The following is a 26,033-nucleotide window of genomic DNA, read 5'->3' as shown; positions in this document are numbered from 1 at the left end:
GGCATTGGAATAGTTATGTTCTTAATGATAATAATAATCCTTGCATGTTCAGTGTTAGTTTTTGCCATCAAAATAGAAATTGTTGTAAAATTGAACTATCTATGATCACTCATTTGCATGTTTATATCTAAAGAAAATTATAAATTATCTGTGGTTTTTCACAACTGTGTATTTCCAACTTGTTTCCTCTCAGATGCCTGAAGAGCAGGCGTTCAGTGTACTGGTGAAGATCATGTTTGACTACGGACTCAGGGAACTTTTCAAACAAAATTTCGAAGACTTGCATTGCAAATTCTATCAGCTGGAGAAATTGATGCAGGTAAGTAAGAAAATAACCTTCACTCTGCTCATTTGTTCTGTTACCTTTCCAAACCTTACAACATTGCTTTTACTTTCAGGAGTACATTCCAGATTTGTACAGCCATTTCTTAAACATCAGTCTTGAAGCACACATGTATGCCTCACAGTGGTTCCTGACTCTGTTTACTGCTAAATTTCCTCTCTATATGGTCTTCCACATCATTGACCTGCTACTTTGTGAGGTGAGTTGTTGTTGAATAGGCTTGATGTTACTGTTGAGAATATAAAAAAGCATACTGGGCTTTATAAATAGGGGCATAGAATACAAAAGTCAGGAAATTATGATGAACTTTTATATAAAACACTGGTTAGGCCTCAACTGGAGACAGAAAGCAGAGAGTGGTGGTGAACGGGTGTTTTTCTGACTGGAGGGAAGTGTGCAGTGGTGTCCCCCCGGGGTTGGTATTGGGGCCATTGCTGTTGTGATCTATATAAATGACCTGGACTTGGGTATAGGGAGTACAATTTCCAAGTTTGCAGATGATACTAAGCTGGAAAAGTAGTGAACAGTGAGGAGGATAGTAACAGACTGTAAATGGACATAGACAGACTGGTAACACGGGCAGACACGGGGCAGATGAAGTTTAATGTGGAGAAATGCAAAGTGATGAATTTTGGGATAAGAATGAGGAGAGGCAATATACGCTGATGGTGCAATCTTAAAGGGGGTGAAGGGACAGAGAGACCTGGGGGTCATATAGTAAATCTTTGAAGGTGGCCGGACAGGCAGATAAAGCTGTTAAAAAAGCATATGGGATACAAGGCTTTATAAATAGGGGCAAAGAATACAAAAGTCAGGAAGTTATGATGAACCTTTATATAAAACACTGGTTAGGCCTCAGCTACAGACTGTTCAGTTCTGGGCACTACACTTTAGGAAGGATGTCAAGGCATTGGAGAGAGTGCAAAGGAGATTGACCAGAATGGTACCAGGAATGAGGGCCTTCAGTTATCAGGAGAGGTAGAGAAGCGAGGGTTATCCTCCTTGGAGCAGAGAAGGTTAAGAGGAGATTTAATAGAAGTTTTCAAAATTGTGAGGGGATTTGAAGGAGAAACTATTTCCACCGGTGGGTGGGTCAGTAACCCGAGGACACCAATTTAAATTGTTGTTGGAAGAAATTTTTTTCACACAACCAGTTGTTGGGATCTGGAATGCATTGCCATTCACTAACAGCTTTTAAGAGAGAAGTAGATAATTATTTGGGGAGGACAAGTTTGTAGGGCTATGGGGAGAGAGCGGGGGAGTGGGGTTGATCAGGGCTATGGGGAGAGAGCGGGGGAGTGGGGTTGACCAGGGCTATGGGGAGAGAGTGGGGGAGTGGGGTTGATCAGGGCTATGGGGAGAGAGTGGGGGAGTGGGTTGATTTGGAAGCTCTTTTCAAAGAGTCAGCACAGACACGATGGGTTGAATAGCCTCCTTCTGTGCTGCATAATTCTATAAGTTACAAAGTGAACATTTTAATTTTTGTTTGACTAAAGTCTGAGACGTTATGTTCACAAGTTTTTTTTTAAAAAAAGAACGAATAAAAGGAGCCAACGCGATTGGAGTTTGGTTGTGAATTTGGTTTATATTTTGTGTTTATTGGCTTGACGATATATATACTGCAGGTTGTTGTGTAAATCAGCTTTGACGACCACAGCAAAAGCAGAATGTGAACCTAGTTTTATAGTCATAGTTTTATTTGTTATATTTATTATAATTTATTATAATGGCCACACGATGGTGCTGTTTATGAATAAAAAGAGTAGACCAGTCACTGGGGGCAGGGAATCCTCCCACTCAGCTCCTGCAGCCAAAGCCTTAAAGGGTGGGGTGGTCCCAGCTTATTTTATATGTTTCTGGGAGTTTCTTTTGTTCAAGTTGAAATTTCCAAAGATTGTTTCTGTGGTTGCACTATCGAGGCAGCCCCACACAGAGCCAGACAGCCCAGGGCTAGTGACCAGTCTGTGCCAGGCTAACTGATCTCAGCCAGAGAGCCCAGGGCTAGTCACAGGCTGTGCCAGGCTAACTGATCTCAGCCAGAGTGCCCGTGGCTAGTGACAGGCTACGAGGCTGCTGGAGTTGGCCTCGGTGGTTTGGGGCTCGGGAGCGTAGGGACAGGAGGGGGGACATCCAGTCATTACCCCTGTCTGACGATGAGGGTGGGGTCAGCCCCTAACTCTGCCTGGCTAGATTAGGTCCGTGTGTGTGGTTCACACATGAGGAATGGTCACTTGGACATCAGTACAGTCTATGGCTGCTCTGCTTCTAAACCAGGCACTGTTTACCTGATGGCATTTTAATGCTTTTCGCAAAACTGTTTACATCATAAAATGTACTTTATTTGAAGAACAGATTGAAGAACTTCATTTAAAACTTGCTCACTACTCTCTAACTTTCTTAAGGGAATAAGCGTTATCTTCAACGTTGCACTGGGTTTACTAAAGGTAAGTACTGCAAGTTTCATGCCTTTGCCAATTATCTTGAGTAAAACATTAGGGTTAGAGACACAAGATGTTTTACCTGCATAAAATGCTGCTATATAGTGCAAATTTCTGTTGTGTTATCTGTAAAGCTTTGCCCCTTGTTAATATCAGTGTGTTAATGGAGCTTCTCACCACAGAGGCTCCTGTTCTGTTCAGCCTTTTGTGGGGCTGGTCTGATTAATGAACAAATCTGATTTTAGAATAAAAGTCATGATCTCTGGTCTCTCGCCCGAGTGGGCAGGAAGATTTTATGCCAATGTTTTAAAGAATCCTGATTGTTCCCCAGATCTGAGCAGTTAGTGTGTGTGGTGTGTGTGTTTGTGTGTTGCATGTGTGTGTGTGTGTGTCTATGTGTTGCATGTGTGTGTGTTTTTGCGGAGAACATTATTGAGGATTGTCTTTACTTTTATTTGTTTAAAACGCCTCTTTTTACAGACCTCAAAAGATGATCTTCTGTTGACGGATTTTGAAGGGGCCTTAAAATTTTTCCGCGTTCAGCTTCCCAAAAGATATCGTTCGGAAGAAAATGCTAAAAAGCTGATGGAGTTGGCCTGTAGCATGAAGGTAATGGGTTGGGCTGGAACCTTGTTGACGTGTGGGAAGGCAGGAGGCTGGCGTGAAAACTCACTGTTTACACTCCTCGTGGATTTTATTGGAATTGTATTTGACTGGGTGGGCTGCAAGTACATTTCTACAAATATTCAGTTCACATAGGACTGGGGGGAGCGAATGAAATCAATGTAACAAAGTATTAACTACAAACATTAGTCCTTAATTGGGTTCCAGCAAAATTCCCCTGATCCAGGGCAAAGTCTGCCTGAGCTGGGGTTTGCATATTTTTACTTCTTTTTGGCGAGGAGGGTCGGATGGTACAGTTTCTATTAAGGACACCTGGGGTTTGCCATTGCAATGTCTGTATCCCATCCCACATGTACTGGTGTTGACAATTGTTTGTGCTGTTACTTTCTCGTATTCTGCAATATCGATCTTCGAATCTGTGCCCAGGAAATCCCTCACTAATTGATGCAGGGAAAGGTCTTGTTGCCAGCCCTGTGCTGCAGTGCTGTCACTTGGCTATTTGTTCATGTTAGAAATAGCCTCTTCCATATTGCTTATATTGCTTCAGAATGGTATAAAGACAGGCTTACTCCGTGCAGTCTCGATTACCTCCCAAAACAGAATACAGTGTCTATGTGCCATGGCCATCCCAGTTTTCAGTCATAAAATTATAGAATTATATAGAATTATTCGGCCCATTGTGTCTGTGCTGACTCTTTGAAAAGAGCTTCCAAATCAATGCGACTCAGCCGTTCCCTCCCCAAAGCACCGATCAACCCCACTCCCCCCCCATAGCCCTGATCAACCCCACTCCCCCGCTCTCTCCCCGTAGCCCTGATCAACCCCACTCCCCCGCTCTCTCCGCATAGCCCTGATCAACCCCACTCCCCCCCCATAGCCCTGATCAACCCCACTCCCCCGCTCTCTCCCCATAGCCCTGATCAACCCCACACCCCCGCGCTCTCCCCATAGCCCTGATCAACCGCACTCCCCCGCTCTCTCCCCATAGCCCTGATCAGCCCCACTCCCTCTGCTCTCTCCCCATAACCCTGCAAACTTGTCCTCCCCAAATAATGATTTACTTCTCTCTTAAAGGTTGTTATTGAATTGGCTTCCACCAGCCTTTCAGGCAATGCTTTCCATATCCCAGCAACTCGCTGTGTGAAAACATTTCTCCTCACCTCCCCTCTGTTTCTTCTAACAACTATTTTAAATGGGTGTCCTCAGGTTACCGACCCACCCGCCAGTGGGAATAGTTTCTCCTGTTCACCCTATCGAATCGCCTCATCATTTGGAAACTTCTATTAAGTCTCTTAACCTCTTAACCTTCTCTGCTCCAAGGAGGATACCCCTCGCTTCTCTACCTCTCCTGATAACTGAAGGCCCTCATTCCTGGTACCATTCTGGTCAATCTCCTTTACACCCTCTCCAATGCCTTGACATCCTTCCTAAAGTGTGGGGCCCAGAACTGAACACAGTCTGTAGCTGAGGCCTAACCAGTGTTTTATATAAAGGTTTATCATAACTTCCTGACTTTTGTATTCTATGCCCTATTTATAAAGCCTTGTATCCCATATGCTTTTTCAACAGCTTTATCTGCCTGTCCGGCCATCTTCAAAGATTTACTATATGACCCTCAGGTCTCTCTGTCCCTTCACCCCCTTTAAGATTGTACCATCAGCGTATATTGCCTCTCCTCATCCTTCCTTCCAAAATGCATCACTCCGCATTTCTCCACATTAAACTTCATCTGCCCCGTGTCTGCCCGTGTTACCAGTCTGTCTATGGCCATTCACAGTCTGTTACTATCCTCCTCACTGTTCACTACTTTTCCATCTTAGTATCATCTGCAAACTTGGAAATTGTACTCCCTATACCCACGTCCAGGTCATTTATTTAGATCACAAACAGCAGTGGTCCCAATACCGACCCCGGGGGGACACCACTGCAAACTTCCCTCCAGTCAGAAAAACAACCATTCACCACTACTATCTGCTTTCTGTCTCCCAGACAGTTCTTTATCCGCTGCCACTGTCCTTTTAATACCGTGGGCTTCTATTTTGCTTACAAGTCTCTTATGTGGCACTTTATCAAACACCTTTTGAAAATCCATATAAACTACAACAACTGCACAATCTTCATCCACCCTCTCCGTTACTTCATCAAAAAACGCTATCAGGTTTGCGAGACACAATTTGCCTTTAACAAACCCATGTTGGCTGTCCTTTCTTAACCCATATTTTTCTTAGTGAAAAAGATCTTTTGTCCTGGACTATAGTCTCTAGAAGTTTCCCCACTACTGATGTTAGGCTGACTGGCCTGTAGTTCCCGGGTTTATCCTTCTGTCCCTTTTTGTACAGAGGAGTAACATTTGCAACCCTCCAGTCCTCTGGCACCACACTGGTGTCCAAGGAGGATTGGAAGATTGTGGCCAGAGCCTCCGTATTTCCATCCTTATTTCCCTCAGTAACCTAGGATGCCTCCGGTCCGGACCGGGTGACTTATCTACCTTGAGCACCGACAACCTTTTTTAATACCTCCTTTCGGTTTATTCGTATCCTATCCAACTTCTCTACTCTCTCCTCTGATACTGTGGCATTGGCTGCATCCTCTTCCTTTGTGAAGACAGATGCAAAGTACTCATTCAGTACATCAGCCGTGCCCTCTGTCCCCACAAGACGATTTCCTCTTTGGTCCCTAATTGGACCCCCCCCACCTTTGACTAACCTTTTATTCTTGATATGCTTATAAAATACCTTACGGTTCCCTTTTATGTTACCCACTAATCTTTTTTCATAGAATCTCTTTGCCCCTCCTATTTCCTTTTTCACTTCTCCTCTGTACTTTCTATATTCTATTTGATTATCTTCTGTATTTTGGACCTGATATTTGTCACAAACCTCCGTTTTCTGTTTTATTTTAATTCCAATTTCCTTAGTTATCCAGGGAGGTTTGGATGCCTTACCTTTCCCATTCATGGGAATGTACCCGAACTATCTCCTCCTTGAAGGCTTCCCATTGCTCGTAGCTGTTTACCTGCCAATCTTTCTTTCCAGTCTATCTTGGCCAGGTCCCTATAACAACAACAACAACAACAAGATTCCATTTATAGAGCGCCTTTCACGTCAGGAGGACGTCCTAAGGCGCTGTACAGTTGGGTCAGGACCCGAGCAGGGGGGAAATGGTCAGGGTGAGGGGAGGGAAGGGAGGGAGAAGGAGGGGGGAGATTTAACTCATTGAAATTAACCCTCTTCCAGTTGAGTATCTTCACCTTTGATCGTTCCTTGTCCCTTTCTATAAGTACTCTAAACCTAATGATGTTGTGGTCACTGTTGTCCAGATGCTCTCCTACTGAAACCTGCTCCACTTGAATCCCCAGAACTAGATCCAGTGCTGCTTCCTTCCTCGTTGGGCTGGAAACATACTGATCCAGAAAATTATCCTGCACACATTTCAGGAATCCTTCCCCCTCCTTGCCCTTTACACTGTTATTTTGCCAGTCTATGTCAGGATAATTGAAGTTTCCCATTATCACTAATCTATTGTTTTTGATTCTTTCTGAAATCTGCTGCAGATTTGCTCATCCATCTCCTTCCCACTACTTGATGGTGTGTAATATACACCTAACAGAGTAACAGCTCCTTTTCTGCTCCATAACTGTGTCTTTGCCACACCACCTCCTTTTTTTCCTTCCCTCTCCCTCCTGAAAACACTGTAGCCAGGAATACTCAGCTCCCATTCCTGCCCTTGTTTGAGCCAGGTCTGCGTTATTGCCACTCCATCATAATCCCATTTGGCAACTTGAGCTGCAGCTCACCAATATTATTTGTCTCACACACTGCATTTACGCACATGCACTGCAATACTGACTTAGTATGTTCTGCATTTCTCCCCTGTCTAATCCCTCCTTTTTCTGGATTACTCCTGATTACATTGCTATTTGTCTCTCCCAGTCCTCTGTGTAACTTGTTTGTACTCTCTAATGCTACATTCTAATACTCAGAAACTCTTGAACTCAAGCTCGAGCAGCTGGAGGCATTTCCTACACACGTGTCTGTCCAGGGCATACAAAGCATCCTGCAGTTCCCACATGGCACACATTGTGTATTGCAACCGGTCTCAGCTGTCCTGCCATATTCCCAGACATATTTTATATTATTTTAATCTAACTGTTATATATTTTATAATTATGCACCTCTGCACCGAATTCCCACTCTCACGAAATTCCTTAATAGATTTCTCCGTCTGTTCCACCTCACTAATCTCCAACACCTGGCCTATGATTAACTGCTAATTGACTTGTTTGCCGGCTTACATATAAGGTTGCCTCTGCCTCAAGAGAGATTGCCCACTATTCTGCTGAATGGAAGAGTTATCTCTGGCATCTCTCTTGCTGAAGAATTCCCATTCTCACCAAATTCCTTAACAGAATTCTCACTCTGTTCCCTCCTCACGCTCTGCTCAAGTCTCTGCTCAAGTCCAACCATCTAATTTGCCATTAATTCCATGCAAATCTTCTATCAAAATAAAACAGAGTTGTCTTGTCTGCTAATTGATTTACCACCTGATCAAATTGCAGTAGACATGTGGATCACATGCTGATTTGAGATCGATTAGATCTGCAGTTTGTCCAGACATGATTCAAGAAGATTGATCTGGAGAATGAATGTAACCCATCTTTCCATTCCCCTGATCTGATTGCCAGTTTCCTGCCTGTTTTGTACTTTGTAAAATCCACATCAAGTACTGTTGCTGCTCTGTGTATTCTTCCTCTCTTTCTGTTGCTTGTTGCCCTTGTAAAATCTTCGCCTCAACCAGTGTCCATGTCACGTCTATTCTCCTTTACTTTATTGCTTACTTGCATCTTGTAAAATGGTTAGCTTGCTTTGCTGGTGTACAGACTTGTGTGTGTGTGTCAGCTTACTTGTTAGATTTGTCTGTTTCCTCATTTAATAGTCATTTTCCATTACAGTTTCTATGAGGTTCAGTTAATCTCAACTCTCACCTTCCTGATTGTTTGCAGTTTTCTCTTCTCTCCAATCTGCTTCCACTTGTCTTGCCCTCCCATTCTCTCTCCACCCTCTGCTGACTCTCTTCCATTTTTCTCTCCGTTTCCAGGAACCAAATCTTCTGGATAGCTGTCGGGGTTTCCCCCAACCCTCACCCCCAACCCCACCTTCACCCCCAATCCCCACCCCCTCGCTTGATAGAAGGTGGTAGAGGCTACTGAACTCATTTAAAAAGTGTCTCAATGCAGTGATGGGGGAGGTGGTTGGGGCGGTTGTGGAAGGTTGAGATGTGATGGGCCGAAGGGCCTATTTCATCTCAACCAATCTTGTGATCTAGTGCTATGGGAATCCACTTAACTCTTTGTGTTAATTAAGTTTCCATTTACAGATCGGCCAGAAGAAGCTTAAGAAATATGAAAAGGAATATCAGGTGATGCGGGAGCAGCAGGCACAGCAGGAGGACCCTGTGGAACGGTTTGAGGTAGGAAATGAAACATGGCGCATAATCTCTCACACTTGTGCCTCATGTTGAATGTATTGTACAGACTCTAAAATGCTCTGACATTCTGTGTGAAGGGCGCTTTGTAAATGCAAGTTGTTGTTGTTGCTGCTGCGTCTTGTATTTCAGAATAAAAAGTAGCAAAAATGACATTTATAAGCAATTGCTGGAAATGAAGTTCGTTGGGGGGCACAAACGTGTGGTAGATCTGAAGGCTCAGTATTTGGCAGATCAAAAATGTGTCAGACAGACATGATGAGGTCCTCTGGCAGCAGTGGTTCTGGTTTACACTGAGGCTATTTTTAATATTGTAAATGACGTGGACAATGGTATTGTAAACAAACTTCTAAGTTTCCAAATGAGACCAAAATAGGAAGGACGCAGACAAAATGCAAGATTTGCAATGTTTAGCTAAGCCGACGAGTACGGTGGGAGATCCCGATTACTGTGAACTAATATACAATAACTCTATTGAGTAAGGAATGAAAAGAGTGCAGTGTGTTCTTTGGAACAGCCGATTCCAGCTGTGCTTATCTGGGAAGAATGCTGGAGAATTTAATTTCCCAATCTGTTACTGCCCCGGTGTGATTCCTAATGTAATCATTTCATTCTGTCTCTTTTTGCTCCATGGTCGATGGGGATTTCCCTCTGTACTGAGTTTCAGGTGAAACGCCAGACGGGTTTCTCTGTTAAACACTGACTGACCGACTGACCCACTCTAGATTCACAGCATCTTATTTCCCCACTCTGTAGCCAGACAACAACAACAACAACAACAACACAAATTGCAAAGACAAACAGAGCTGCCAATTGATTGGGTGCCACTCTCCACTTGTCCAGGTCTGATCCCTGCCCATTTATTGTGTGTGTCCTCTCCTCTCCTCGCCTCCTCTCGCCTGACCTGGCCTGGCCACCAATGCCCCATCGCTCCTCAGGGCTCTGTGTTCAAGTCGGCTGTCCTGTTTGTCTACAAATAGTTACTGCAATTACCTATGAAGCATTTGGAGATGTTTTGACATTATAGATGCTGTCTCAAATTCAAGAAGAGTAATCCTTCATCTGGGTCCGTTCTCTCAGGCCCTGTGTTATAAGCAAAAGCCTGGAAAATGGCTAAGTTCTGGGTCATTAGATCGCCACGGATGTCACTTCCTGTACATTACAGTCTGTGCAGAGCTTGCTTTGCAAAGTGTTGTCAGGTTCTGCTATAAGATCGCCCTGTATGGAGGGCTGTGAGTGCACTTGGCTTTATGTATTTCTAATCAATCTTCCAACTCTCACTTTGCTTTTCTAACCCAAGAGGATTTTTGGGTTAACTCTGCTCAGCTTCATTGAAAGATTTTACGCTGATTCTGCCGTTGCATTGTCCTGTTCACACTTATTTACCCAACTGGTTAAACATTGTTTGAATGCGGTGCATTTATAGATAGATGGGGTGGGGGGGAGGGGGCTTGTGCTGTAACAGGGAGGTAAGGACTGGAGCTGAAGGTTAGTATTAGATGAGCTTGTTTCTGTTTAAAGATAATTTGAAAAGCAATGTCTGTTGTGACGGCTGAGTTTGTGTCTGTTCTCTCCATCAGCGTGAGAACCGGAGACTTCAGGAGGCCAACATGAGATTGGAACAGGAAAACGATGACCTTGCACATGAGCTGGTTACCAGCAAGATTGCACTTCGGAAAGACCTGGACAATGTGAGAACATCTCAATCCCTAGACTCTCAGTCACACTGTTAGCTTCAAGCTGCAGATGTGCTGGGACAGCAAATATATTTCCTAATCTTCATAGGACGAGCTGTTACCGAGTCATGACTGCAGTAGAACCTCCAGTGAATTTCCAGTAACTTATTGTGTTTGTCTAAAAGTGAAACTGTCAGCTTTGCAGTGAAATCGCAGCATTCATCTCTGTTGCATATAGCAAAGCAAAGTTGAAGAATTGAAGGGTTTTATTTGGATTTGCAGCATTTACAGGATGTCAACATGGTTCCTGGTAATTCAAAGCGACCTCTCACATCAGCGATATTCTCACCATCGGTCGACAGGGTTTGTGTCGAGCCGGAAGGCTTTGACTTTGGATTTTTGCCCAGCAGCCATCACATGAGCCAGTGTCTCTGCTGAACTACAATTACTACTTAACCTGAACTTTTGCTTATTGACTCAGTGATTCAGTTCCTACCCGTCTTGTGATTCAGGCGGATGCGATAAGCCTGTATTCTCATCTCTCTCCCCCCACCCACACTACGCCACCCCCCTCCAGCACCCACCACACACACACACACCACTGTTTTAAAATCTGGTTTATATTCCCTCCTCACCCCAAAAATGTATTATTAGTCAGTTATTAATCTTATTGTGTGTAGGATGTTGCTGGTCAAATCAGCACACACATTTGTCGCCATAGGATTCGCTTTTGTAATTATTTTCATCATGTTAAGCACCTTGAGACGTTTCTTAATAGTTTGGAACAGCAATGGGGATGTGGTTGATTATGCACATGTTTGTGTTTCAGGCTGAGGAGAAAGCAGACGCACTAAATAAGGAGTTACTTATGACCAAACAGAAGTTGGTAGATGCTGAAGATGAGAAGAAGAGACTGGAAGATGAGGCGGCTCAGGTCAACACATCAATTTACACATTTTACAGGAATTGGGAAACAGTTGCTGAACTGTTACTTTCCTCAGCTTTTTGTGAAGGAGTAGATATTGATGTGATCAGCGGTGACAGGGTTTACAGTATGTTGGTGCTGAATTGACTACGTACTTACACTGGCTAAATGTGATCAGCATCTACAATCCATACACACCCAGTTCCTGTGTTTTTTTTGCTTAGTTTAACTCCTGATAATTAAATCAGTTTAAAGCTGGAGCCAGCAATTCCAACTCAAACTTTTAACAATGTTTTCAATGTTTTCAGCAACTCCAGGTTCTTGTTAAACTGACTGAGCAGCAGCTTGTGACTGGTTACTGCAGCAATGGCTGAGGGGGCCAGGGTGTATGTGTGTATCTGTGTGTGCGTGCGTGTCTGTATGTATCTGTGTGTGTTGGGTTTAACCTGTGTCTGGCTCTGATTCCACAGCTGAAGGAGATGTGCCGGAGAGAGTTGGACAAGGCAGAATCTGAGATCAAGAAGAACAGCTCAATTATTGGCGATTACAAGCAGGTCTGTGTGAGGGTGGGGGGGGGCGTGGGGAGATGTGTGTGTGGGAGGGAGGGGGAGGTGTGTGACGGGAGGTTGGTGTGTGTGGGGGTGGGGGTTTGTGGAAGGTCTTTAGCTGAAGGATGTGCATTGGCCTGTAACTCAGACCTTTGTGTCAGTCGTATTAAATGTTACAGTTCAACTGATACGACTGATGTAAGTTTTACTGTATAAATATTCTAGATTCTTCTCACTCAGAAATTTAAAATTTCCCTTGATTTTTAAAATTTTATAATTAAAATAAGAGACTTACTCGGCATTTTCCCACCGGGCAAGTGATCGCGATTGCTCTCACTATAGACAACGCCTGAAAACATTTTTATAAAAAACGAGTTTTCTCAGCTCGTCGGATTGTTTTATTTCCCATCCAGATCTGCTCTCAGCTGAGTGTGAGGCTAGAGCGGCAACAGTCAGGAAACAAGGCTGAGCTGGAACAAATTCGGGTGAGTCTCAGTCTTTATGTCGTGTGTAGGATTGGGGGCCAATAGAATTGGCCTGTTAACGTGCATCGTTCCATGTGGACTGTAGTTCTGTATATCCTCTTTCTCAAGATTGGCTGTGATTAGCTTCTCTGATATAACCCAAAAAAAATCCCTGATTCTTTATACGTTTTTGGTCATAGCAATGTGGGCACACGCAGCAATATGGGCACACGCAGCAATATGGGCACACGCAGCAATATGGGCACACACGCCAGTCTGTTCAATGTATTAGAAACACCAACTGCAAAACAATTTATCAAAATTTCAACAGTTTGTTTCAAAATAAATCTTTGTCCCTCGATGATTTTGAAGAAAACTCAAACAACTTCCCCCGAACTTAGCTTTCAAACAGCTGCAATTTTCCTGAAGAAAACAAGTCCATGAGTCTCTGCCATTTTTCTTTAGTTGACCCTTTGGTCAACTCAAGTAACCCAGAATTCTGGCATTGGTTACATGCCATTGGTGGCTGTCCCTTCAGCCACTCCGCCCCAAAACTCTGGAATTCTCCCTCAGTTTCTCAGTCTTGCTCCCTCCCTCCCCACCTTCATAACACGAGAACAGTACAGATTGATGTGTTAGCTATGACTGTGTGCGTCACTCGGTCTCAGTCTGTGTGTCAGTCTCTGTCTTTGTTTCAGGTTGATGAAGTTGGAATTGATTGTTTTACTAAACTTGATTTTACAATTAGATTGAGAAGCAGCTTTTTGAATTTCATGTTGTGATATTTAATCAGTGGATAAATTAAGTCACCAAAATGATCTCTTATGTTTGGGTTCTATTGCAATGCACAATGTGGTGGGTATGTTTCAGACATTCTCGATTCACTCTTAATCAATAAGGAATGACAACACTAAATGTCATTGAACACCTGGCAGGCTGTTCAGAATATATCCCAAATATTACGCAGCAAACTCTCCTTCCCAGACATGGGGGGAGGGGAATAACTATAATGTTATAAATGTACAGCAGACTGAATGGTACACACACTGAATAAAATACTTTTGGTTGTTGTGCAAAAAAAAATCATCCCATTGAATATAGATCAAGCTGTTGTTCTGTGACCATGTTTATACTGACCTTGGTCTTTCTTACTCCAGCTAAAGGTTGAAGGCTGTGAGCGATGCTGTGAGCTCTTCAGTAAGGAGGGGGCACTTAAACTAGTCAGCACTTTGAGGGATAATTCTGACGAGGACCAGGACCACGAGAAAGAGTTACTGAAGAATCAGTTGCGGGAGATGGAGCTGGAGTTGGCACAAACCAAGTTGCAGCTGGTGGAGGCAGAGTGTAAAATACAGGTGTGTGTGTGGCCAGATGTGTTTCTGATACACGGAAACCCATCACCAGGGTAAAGAGTAACCAAACCAAGCTGATGTTTCCCTGCACCCCACCTGTACATGGAAATCCCAGAGATAGATTGCTGGAATAGAATGCGCTCACTCTCTCACGCTCTCTCTCTCCCTGGAGGGACACACCCTGCTTACCTAATTCCGGAGAGTATTAGGCGCAGGTTGGCGAGAGCCAAGGTTTGGTGGGGATGGGGGGAGGGGGAGCTCCAGAGTGTGCATTGGGGAAACTGCACAATTTCTGTAAGCCAGAGCTTTAAGAGCTCTTGATGTGATAGTAAACCAAACCAGGGCCAAACCCTCATTACAGACTGACACAGGAGCTTCTGTTATTTGCCTCTGAGCAGCGTTTCTGTGAATTAAGTCATTTTGATAAGTTGGTGTTTATTATTCACATCAAAAAACATCACCAACAAACAGCTGCTTAAGGCTGAGGGTTTGCAGCAGAAACCGCTCTGTTGGGAGATTTTAACATGGGTTACAGTGAGGCTGGTGAGTAGTGCAAGGATTCACTATAGTCCTGAAGCTCAGTGGTTAGAGCACTCGCTTTGCAAGTGAGAGACCTGAGTTCAATTCCAGGCAGAGGGCGAAACCTTGGGCAAGTTTCCTTACTCCACACAGAGCCTAATAATAATCCCTCCAAAACCAAAAACAATAATAAATTGGTCATTTTCAATCTACGACTGTTGTCGTAGATTGCTGTGTGCAATTGGCTGCCGCGTTCGCCCACAAATATACAGTCAATTCACTTTACAGTATATTCTGTGAAGCGCTTTGGGACGTCCTCCCGACGTGAAAAGCGCTATATCAAATGCAAGGATTATTATTATTATTATAGTGGTGTTCACAATAATGGTACAATTATCCTGTACATAAATGCAAGTTGTTGTTGCTGTTCAGGAGCAATGTGACGCGGGGAGCTTGGAGGCGGCTGGTATGAGGTGAGCACAGTGTGGGGGGTGGTGAGGGGGGAAGGAGGAGCTGCAGTGTATTGTTGAGGCACAGGAGCCGGAATGTTCTAGTGCACTTGACTGTCCTGGGGATCCCGTCCTCTGGAACCTCGTTGTGTGTAAACTTGACTCCGTCCGAGACTGAAATTCGCCTCCAGCCATGGACGAGACCTTTGGCTGAAGTCGTATGTGGGAGTCGATGGGGATGGAGAAGAGGTTGTTCATTTGTAGCTGTCGTTGACTGGGGCTTAATTAGCACATCACACACTGCATGTATATGTGGTTCTATCTGAATGTGCCCTTCAACACAGACTGCAGTTCAGCATTTCTCACCATTAACACTGAGGGTGTGAAATGCTGAGCCATTGTGTGGCTGTTGGTAACTAACCCACGTGTTGGATTCCAGGGTAAGTGGCTGTTTGTTGGTTTTCGCTGGTGAAAGGCATATCTCAGCCCTTGCTCGCTCTGACCAGGACGGGTTGATGAGAGATGTCGTTTATTGATTAAACAAATCAGTTTCTTGATCAGTAACAATCAGTAAGATTTTTGTTTTTTTCCCCCTCAGGATTTGGAGCATCATCTGGGTCTGGCATTAAATGAAGTACAAGCAGCAAAAAAGACCTGGTTCAACAGAACAATAAGTTCCATTAAAACAGCGACTGGCGCGCAGGGGAAAGAGACTTCATAAGAGAACAAGTCAAATGGGTAAATTGGGGAAACAAAATCCTACTGTAACAATTCTGGTCCAAACATAGTGTACACTAGCGGCCAGGATGTTGCTCTTGTGAATTTAAAAAACATTGATTAATCTGGTTAACAGCTTCCTCCTCCTTTAAAAAAGAATTTGTAACAAACGGCTTTAACCTTAGACTGGTTTTTATACTGCTTATTTTTAACACTAGACCCTGGCCCTGTGCTATGGAAATTTGGGTTCTATTCCATTTCTCCTGAGGCTAGTGGACAGATGCTCTTCTTGGTATCCTGATGTGATGCTGGCGGTCAGACCTAGGTGTGAGAAATGAACTCTTACCACTCACTCCAATTAAACAAGCAAAAAAAATCTTAAGCATTATCTCAGAACTGTTTTTCATTTTTCGCTATACTCTTTTTGATATGTTTATTTTTTTGTGACCCATTTTGGAATCAGAAACAGTTGGCGAGTAAAGTAACACTGCTCCATTTGCATGAGCGAGGGTCTCTGTAGGTTTTAAACTTTTTTTTGGGGGGGAAACAGGTTTAGGCGGAGTCTGCAGGATGATGGCCCTTGTATGTATCTATTTATAATGGTTCATGTTCTGCTGTTAGAGAGAGGTTTGCTGTAAGTGTCTGAAGTGGGAGGCACTGGGTTGTACATAAAAATGAAATAAGTTTGTTTATTTTTTACTTCTGCTCTATGGTTTCCTACCAAGGTCCGGTGTAATATTTTAGCACAGGAGCTGATGTGTTTCTGTTAGCGCTTTGTTCTGAACATCATACCACTGTCCTCCTGTTTGTTTAATGCCAAATGTGTTGTAAACTTCCTCAACATTAACAAAGTGTGGACATTGTATTAGAGAAGAGAAACTGGGGTGCACTGTGTATACTTTATGCATTGAAATATATACTGGTTAAACAGTCCTGGGTTTGGTTCTTGTGTTTTTTTTGCTATGCTGCTGGGATTTCATGTTAAAATGGTTGCCAGGCTGACAATTTGCTAACAATCTCTGGACTTGAAGCTGAATCAATTTGACTCAATTGTCCATGTCTGGCCTGAAGTTGCTGTTCATTGTTTATTGTGAAATGTAGTTTTCAAAGACGCCGGTTGTGACTGAATAAGAAGTTTCTGGAAAAGTTTCCTGAACTGAAGATTCCCGTCTGTACATTTGCTGGATTGCAGTCTGTTGTTCCCAAACGTTTAATACAATGAATTGCACTGGAGAAATCGAACATTGTGAGACTTTTCATTTCATACACAACCAGCAGTGACTCTCTCTTCCCCGACCCCCGTTTTGTAGCTATTTTTAGATCTAGAGGCTCTTTTCCCTCTGAGTGACCCACGTGATTCCCATGGAGAATGGGTGTGAGTGCGGGCACTTCAGTTCTGCTGTTACTGATCACAAAGAGGACACTGAATTGCCATCTTATTTCCGGATCTTCCCAATGGAGCAGCTCAGCTCACAGCAATTTAATGGGATTATGTGACGTGTCTCTGATGTGAAGCTGGGCCCTTCCTTTGGCTTGGGTCCCGAGCTACTGAGCTCCCACATGCTGTACCAGTCAATGAGTAAATGAGCTCCCATCCCACACAGTGTTACTGAACCCTCCCCTCACCCGATGCTCAATGAATGAAAGTGGTTGCTAATGTGTGGCATGTCTTAAAATAACCTTAAGAGGCACATTGCAAGAAGAAACCATCTTCAGGTTATATATTGACATCTAATTTGTGGCATTTTTTTAACAAGAAATTTGTGATTATCAAAATGCAGTAGATTGTTATCTTTTCTCTAAATATGAAATTAATTCTTCCTCTATTTGATTTGATGTTTCAGAAATGCGATAACTATATTGTTTCTTATTAAGAAATCTGTTTAGAAACACTAGATTAGACCCCATTGTGTGATGGATGCAATGTAATCTGTCATGCACTCCTGGGCCCGTTCCTTACTGTAGGAGCCAAGATATCACTTTATATGATCTTCACATTGGGGACTTAGTAATCAAAAGATTAACACAGATTTGAAATCTTGCAAGTGAAAGCCGGAATTATTGAAAACTTGTTGCATTAGATTTCAAAATAGGAACCTACAGTTGTAAATGGAGCTAAGCCAAAATCACAAGGTAATCGGGTTCTGTGTGGCACAGTGCAAGGATTTAGGAAATTAGAAGTGTTAAAAAGCTAATAAATGTGGAAAAAAAACCTATCCTTGTGTGTGTTCCCTCTAGGCCCTCATTAGAAGAGGATGGTTTTGAGATGGAAATCACACTATGCAGTTACTTTAAAAAAAGAGTTCAATGAGGCTCAAATTGACAATCTTTGACACTGGAACATCAGGGTGTTACTGCACTGGAGACTCTGCTGTTTATTCTACGTGTTAGTTAAAGAACATTGGATAATCTTGTATTTTCCAGCAAATTGGCAGTGTATTGAGTTACTCGAACTCCAGGTTGACTCGTTCTGACTCTTAACATTTGAGGAACTATTTGCCCTTCCCCTGTGCCTCTCCAGCTCACATCAAAACGTCAGTGTATTCACAGGACTGAATAAAACCCTCTCCCACTCAGGTTCAGCGAGTACAAGCTATTCCATGGGTGATGTTATGAATCTGGAATTGTGTATAATTAAAGTAATTGGAATATTATTCCATGCTTGAATCAAAATGATGCTTGAACGCATTGAGCTGGAGATAAAATGTACAGAATGAAAGTCTGTCTTCATGAGGAATGAACATCATTTTGGCTCTGAAGCAAAAACAGAAGTCGCTGGGAACACTCAGCAGGTCAGGCAGCATCTATGGAGAAAGTGAGTCAATGTTTTGGGTCCATGACCCTTCGTCTGAACAAGGGTCTGACGAAGGGTCGTGGACCTGAAACATTGACTCACTCTCCTGTTTTCACAGATGCTGCTGACCTGCTGAGTGTTCCCAGCGACTTCTGTTTTTGTTTCAGATTTCCAGCATCTGCAGTATTTTGTGTTTTGTTTTGCCTTTTCCCAGCACTTGTGGTGCCCTCCTCTGAGTGAAGTTGGAATTGCTGTCAAAATTCGTGAGATTGGTAAATTGTCACAGGCAATTTTACTTCATTTGCCATTGTTGAGCTACAACGAAACATTCGTGGAAGTAGTCTAAAACTATTGCTTTGTCAGAATTTCATTACATTTTTAAAATTTTTTAATTGATTTAATTACCCCCGACCTCCCCTTCCCCCCACCCACCCCTCCCCCCCACCCACCCCTCCCGGCTCTTTTAAGATCTCCAAGACTTTATATAAATGTGAAATTGCATTGTTATTTCCCCTTATTGTACTTTTTCCAGCTTGGGACCATCTCCAAAATAATTCAGAGCCGACTGAATGGAAATTGTAACTAACGAAACTGTTCCACTTACATCGAAGGCTGTAATGTGACTCACATGTGTTTCACTGTGAGACCTGACAGGTGTCACCTTTTGGTGAGTAGTGTTAAAAAGACGTGTCCCAACCGCTGGCAGGAACCTGATCTGAGGTGTCTGTGTCCTCACTCCTGTGACATTATAAGGTTTCCACAAAAGTGATGATGGTTAGTTATAGTGTTGCCCAGTCTGCAGCAGGTCACTGATACATCAAACAATTTGAAAGCAATACGGCTCACAGGATTACATACAAAACACTTGGAGACTGGAGTGAATTAGGTCACAACTCTCTATTGGAGGGAAAGAGAGGAGCCAAGTTTCAAAATAAAAACGCATTTAAAACAATCATAAAGCAATGTAGGAATGACGATTCCTATATTCCTAACAATATAGGCCAGGCCTGTTGCAATTTTATTTATTTGTATAAAGGTCAGTGCTGATCTCCAGGTCCCTTTGTACAGTTTAATTTGTGTTCTGTGTTAACAATGTAAATGTATGCAGTTAGCCTCAATAGTAAATTAAACCAAAATGAAGCATTGCATTGAAATAATTTTCATTGTTAATTAAGAGCACTTGTAATCATAGAAACATACGAACAGGAGTAGACCATTCAAACCTGTTCCGCCATTTAATTAGATCACAGCTGATCCATACCTCAACTAATCCTCTCAATTCCAAATATGTTGGCACATGTTTGTAGCCCAACCCGCATCATACACATGGATTGTTAAAACTACAGCAAACATCAATGTAAACAGACCTTTTCCATGTCAACACCCTTCGTATATTCAACGTTGTGTTGTGCAGATCAGAGGGAAAAAAACATTCTGGTATCTAAAATGTCAGTCAACCAAGGCAACATATTAATTTATTTTGGTTTCTATACCTTTGATTTTCCAATCATGGTGATTTGCTGTTTACCCGATTCTGCACTTTAATCAGAAACCCTTCTTTTGACTGAAAATTACATGACATTAGAGTGCAACATAATTAGTAATGAGTAAGTTGTGGTAATGAGGTGTACTTATGCAACAAGTTGTCTTTTCTGACTGAACACTTAGCAGAAAACAAGTGACAACAATTGTCAAAGGGCATTGGCAAAAACATGGTCACTTTCATTTTGGTATGAAGCCTCTGAGAATGCACTTCTGTGGAGTTTTAAAAAAAGTCAACTTTAATGAAGCTCAATCTGGGATACAATCCTGAAGCTACAGTTTGCACCAGGCTGAAGGATTAGTAATAATAATAATAATCCTTGCATTTGATATAGCGCTTTTCACGTCGGGAGGACGTCCCAAAGCGAGTTGCTGGGGGAAAAATCAACTGACAACTGAAAAACAATGCCACAAAGACAGCAGTGAACATTATTAAGAAACATGAACGAAAGTTCGCAAGAAAATATTTATTATCATCAAAAAGCAGTACAATAAGCACATTGACTAAGATCGGGGGGGAGGCAGATGAATGATCATTTTTTCCCACTTCCTGAAAATAGTGGAAGTGTTAAAGAGAACAAAGCAATGTCCAGTGTTCAATGGCATCATTGCTGGAGTGCGTCTGTTGAGTTCTTTTACACAAATTCAAGGACTTCCATGGAAGGCTTCAACAAACTTCAAAAACCAATCATTACTTTTGCTGTATAGTTACTTAAACATTTGCTTGAGAAGCAAGGTGTATCTGTCACATTTTAAATAACAGTCAAATGCATATGTCAAAATACATCTTAATTCAATAATGACACAAACAATGCACAAAATCTGAAAAAAGGCTGGGATTTTGTTTTAAAACCAGTTAATTCAGTGAAGTTAAAGTGAATCCATTTTTTAAAAATACTACATGACAATCAGGTTCCTTTATTGAACCATTAAAAATAAATTCAAACCCTAGGATGTAAACGTTGCACTTCAACATCAAATGTCCTAACGACCTCTGGATTATTTTTGACCAACTCCCTAAATCAATTATGCAAAAGGTGTGAGTGAGCGCGTGAGTGAGTATTATAAAGAATGTTGGGAACTGGGTTTACTGGGGATTATTCTTACTGGGGAGTGTGTGAGGGATGTGGAGAAATGTCAAGAAAATAGATTGGATGGATAAGAGCGCTGACATGAACTAATAAAATGGAGCAGGACGGGTGGGCTGAAAGGCCTATTTGAGTTATGGTTGGGAGCCAAAACCCTAAAAAGCGGCTGAATTATAGTAATTACGGCTGTATATTAATTGCTCCACAAAGGAACAAATAGAAATTAAACTCACATACATTTGTTTTCACATTTTTAGTCACAGCAGTATTCCAATTTTTTATTTAACACATCCAGCTGCAATGTTTTATTAAACCAGATTAATAAGACGATGATTCTTTAGAGACAAATAGTGGAAATGGGGCTGAAATCTGGTTCACAGACTCCAGTCAGAATGTGACATTCTGGAGGAATCTCGTCCTTCATTAACTGCACAGATAACGTCAATGCAACGTTTAAAAAAATCTAATTTTAGCTTTTAAATGCAATTCTGTATTTCTGTATCCAATGTTTTATTCTGTAATAAAAATATACATTTGTGATTATTTTGTTTGGTATTTACGTCCTAAATACAGATTGGATAGATCAAGTTGCCCCACTTTTCCATGATACCTTTATGTAAGTGCTCAGACAACACCGGGGATTTACAATATAGCTACAAAGTTCAGGATTCACTTTAAAATACTGAATAGGGTAAAATTGATAATTTTGTAAAAGGCAACTTAAAACAAATGTGGTAAATATCACAAGAAAGCAGTCTTGATTGAGATCTAGAATGTAAATCTAATATTTAGCCATGGAAATATTGTAATAAGTTTTTTTTAAAACAGAATAATATACTGTAAATAGGAGTTATTTTCTGAACTACATTTCTTATTCAATTGTACAATATAATTTCAGTACTGCTGAAAGTTAGTCTTATAAGGATGGAGAATATTAAGGGGAATTAATCATGAATGTATTTTGATTGATGAGTTTTTGAAAATTATTCAAGTACAATACAATTTTATGTGAAAGGATATTCTATTTACAGTATACATGTATTGACCGCGTTTGTTACACAAAAGTCCTTTGTGACAAAAATAATCACAAACCAAAAATATACACTATTTATAATTTCAGTATGTTCATAATGATACTTAGTTATTGCCTTTCTTCTGTCTATATTAAAGTGTCTCTAAACATTTAATGCTAACACGAGTCTAACTCTTCAAATCCTGTGAAAGACATTCACTTAACCCTGGTCTCTTAGAATTATATACACAAGTATAATCAAAGCACATTCGTCTCCACACCTAGTCTTTCTGAAAATAATGGTTGTCTTACCGCTTTTAACGGAGCACAGATACCATGAACGGGGTCTAACATGTCCTGATTTCTAAAAGAATTCCTCAATAAGGAATCTGAGTGGAGACAACTGAGACTAGGTAACACTAACTCTACTTCAAACTCCTCACAATGGGAACTCCATTTGAAGAGTAAGCTTGCACCAAAGCAGAGATCATGTTAGTAACAAACTTCCAATTTCCTCTAGAAACCACCATATATTAAACCCCAATTTCCGTAAAGAACAAGTTGTGAGGCTTTAACCTGTAACTTTCTTGAAATGAGACAAATCATATTCATGACTGAACGAGAAGCTAAATAATTGATTATATCAAGGTAATTACTCTGGAAGAGGTTATTATCCAGTGCCCTGATTGTGTGTGTTTCAAAATTTAATTTACATCTTGGTCGGGATTTGGAAAGTCAGGTGCTGATGAGTAGCATTTCAGAAACCTTCATTACCCTGAGAGAAGTATTGCTGAACTAGATTGTGCTTTAAGATGACAAATGAGGAAGTATTCAATTATAACAAATTATTGCATAACCTGTATATTAAGGTGACTGGGCAGAGTTTCAAAGCACATTCAACACTCAGCCGATGACATTCAAATACAACTCGAATAAGTAATCTGCAAACACTGGTGCATCTTATAATGCGATCTTCATTCTACATGTATAATTGGAATGATAAGAAAATAAAGTTAGCTACTGTGTGGGGGGGTGGGAGGTGGTGGGGGGTTAGTATCAATGCTCAATTTATAATGTTAGATTCGGAAAGCAGCATCCCTTCAAACCATTGACCTATACAATAAACAGCAGGTCGCTAATGTGCAATAGAAATAAAAATATTTAGATTAAACTGATGGCAGAGTAATGTGTAAACCTAGAAAGAAAACGTTAATAGGGCACATACTTACATCCTTGGCAAATGCCAGACTTACAATGCAATCCTTTCCATCAGACCTTCACTTTGATTAACAATGACTCGATTGGTTGCTCAGGTACTCAATGCAGAAGTCATAGTAGGGAAAAGACTCTTGTTTCCCCCTCTCCCGGTGAAGTTTCAAAATAAATAAACAAGAATTAAACTGCTTCCATCAGCAAAGAAAGAGTCTGGGTGGCTCAGTTAGTTTCTTGCCCAAGAATAACCTGCACCTGGGGACTGGTGTTTGGCCAAATTCAAATATTCAAATTCAAATTCCCACGCCAGCCCCACTTGGGAGCATAACCACACAGCAGGGCAATGCACACTTTATAAGAAAGAGCAACAGTGCAGATGTAGAAATCACACAAATGAAAGAAAGTAGAGTGCAGATTAACGTTTGGCTGGCTGCCAGCTACAAAATGAATGATTGAACAATTAAGAAAAGGCATTGCAGGGGCGGGGGAGGGAATTTAATTGGTGTTGAAGTAATGCACATTAACCTTAACCAAACACAAGATAACAGTGAATTACTATTTATGGTTATATTCTCCCAAAACTTAAACTCTATCCTGTTAGCAACCAGCCTGGCTCACACACCAACAAACCCTTACTCAGAGGCCACCCTTATATAAAGATCACAGTCCCCTGAGACAGGTTTGAAAACAGGATTCACTGCACTTTGTTTATACTCACAATGTCGGCTTGCGCTCGCTGATTGTGTCCGAGCTGAAAGGTCAATCAGTTAGTGGGGGGGGGAGGGGAAAGACAACCACAAAACTCAACTCAAACGTTTGCCTTAGTTAGGTTGAATTATATTTAACTAGTTAAGGGGATGGGGGGGGGGGGGCAGGGGAATAGCCAGCTATGGGGCAGCTCACATTTTAAGCTCATTGGAGCAAATGGTCCTTTTCCCTTCTTCCTCAGGTGTTTAGCATAAGCATCGCCTGCCCACCTGTACCTTGGCTGCTTTTCTTGCTTGAGGCTAGTTTGTGAGCGTTAGTTAGCAGGCTATCTGACTGTGGGGCATCACAGTCGAGTCTCTCTCTCTCTCCTCTAAGCGCACAGACACAGCCTCAGTTCAAATGTGATGAAACTGGGGAGTTTGTGGGTTCGTAAGGTTGAGATTCACTTCAGTCAATAGTTTACACATCTTAAGCTTCGGGCTCCGCCACTGTTTAGCTTTCTGAGACATTTCTCCCCTGTGAAGGGCAAAACCTCGGGCAAGTTTCCTTACTCCACACACCTAATAATAATCCCTCAAGACAGAAAAATAATAATAAATTGGTCACTTCAATCCACGACTGTTTGTGGGACGCTGCTGTGCGCAATTTGGCTGCCGAGTTATGCCCACAAATATAGTCAATTCACTTTACAGTATATTCTGTGAAGCTCTTTGAGACGTCTAGAAGACGTGAAAAGCGTTATATCAAATGCAAGGATTATTATTATTATTATACTTTTGAGTGTAGGAGAACCAGCATTTGCAAAGAGGATATTGCAAAGCTCTCAAGAACCAAGACATTAAATGGTGGCTGTGAGTTATTGCTCCAGATATAAGCCTCCATCAGATTCTCTAGGTCCCTGAACTGAAGGATTAACTGATGGTGGGAGAGAAGACATTCAGGAAGTAAGTCTTCCATTTCCTATTTTGGGCACAACATTTATTTCTAACCAAACTATAACAAATTTCCATTTTCATTGTTGCATCTTGTATTTTAGAGGGATATTATCCATGTCAGGAAGTGGGTTGAAAGGGCAGCAAAACACTAATTATTTTTCAATGAGTGCACTTGTTACATTTTAAATAGTCACAGCAGTCAGTCAGTAGCAATGCATCAGCCAAGCACGAAGAGGAAACTTATTTCCTGATTGTTACAGTTGGGTTTGCTGAACCTGTGCTTGTCTTCATCTCCATCATGCTTGGATTCTACTCAATATCACTTCCGGCAGCAAAGCCATGAAGGCATGATGTAACTGGATTTTTGGTTCCCGTTTTGCACAGAGGCACGTACATTTCAATGTCATTAAAAATGGCCCCTTTATATGTTCTTGGCCACAAACACGGTTAAGCAAGCATTTCTGTACAGAGGCCTAATTGATTTGAATTGCTTGCACTGCCCACTGTGGTGGGAATCGATGTGCTAGTGAAACCACCATCAGGTGGCAGGTGGGCGGGTGTGAACTGCTGAATTCTACAGATTCCGTCATGAACTGGTTTGTTTTATGTGGTGCAACCTGCTTTTTAGATTATTTGCTATGTACAACCTAATTGTGATTAATTCAACACATACATTCATGTCTTTGGTAAACATTGCCCAGCCACCACTAATTTTGAATTTTTTTTACAATTTCTTTCTTTAACCCTGTATTCGCAACTCAAGGAAAACACTAAAGCCATTAGCCTTTAAACACATTCACAGTGGTTGAACACCCACTAGGTTGTAAATGAAGGAACTGCAGTATTTAGTGTTGCTGTTGTTTTGTTATAGTGCACAATACTTTAAGACTGACAATATGTTGTTAGTTTGCAAGTGTTAATGGCATTATTTTCTCTTTTTAAAAAAAATCAAACTTGAACCCATAAAAAATGCCTATGGTTAGAATTGATAAATAAATTAAATCCACGGAAACAGTAACAGAAGTATTTGTCTAAAGGACAAAAAACAATACAAATCCACAGACAGATACACAAATCCACTGCAAACACCATTTGCAATGCAATGGCATAAGGTGGATGCATGTTAAAATTAAAATAAAGGAAAAAGAGGAAGGGAAAGAGAAATAATTTCACTGTACAGTTCAAAGATCTAAAGACTGGAGT

At 41.7% G+C, this 26,033-nt stretch overlaps 1 protein-coding gene across 1 annotated transcript in view; it reads left to right on the top strand.

Annotated features, from left to right (window-relative positions):
* Positions 1–16,772, top strand: part of LOC103188883 (rab GTPase-activating protein 1) — a 59,761-nt gene extending 42,989 nt beyond the window's left edge. Inside the window, 11 exon segments of the mRNA XM_042337448.1 lie at positions 194–319; positions 399–542; positions 2,746–2,787; positions 3,262–3,390; positions 8,782–8,874; positions 10,470–10,580; positions 11,395–11,499; positions 11,961–12,044; positions 12,452–12,523; positions 13,660–13,857; positions 15,421–16,772. Of these exon segments, the coding sequence (XP_042193382.1) occupies positions 194–319; positions 399–542; positions 2,746–2,787; positions 3,262–3,390; positions 8,782–8,874; positions 10,470–10,580; positions 11,395–11,499; positions 11,961–12,044; positions 12,452–12,523; positions 13,660–13,857; positions 15,421–15,543 (1,227 nt within the window). The 3' untranslated portion in view covers positions 15,544–16,772.
* Positions 16,773–26,033: the final 9,261 nt, after the last annotated feature.

This window comes from Callorhinchus milii, unplaced genomic scaffold (assembly GCF_018977255.1).
Source record: "Callorhinchus milii isolate IMCB2004 unplaced genomic scaffold, IMCB_Cmil_1.0 Scaffold8, whole genome shotgun sequence".
NCBI classification, from domain to species: Eukaryota; Metazoa; Chordata; class Chondrichthyes; order Chimaeriformes; family Callorhinchidae; genus Callorhinchus; species Callorhinchus milii.
This window is presented reverse-complemented; position numbering and strand designations above follow the sequence as displayed.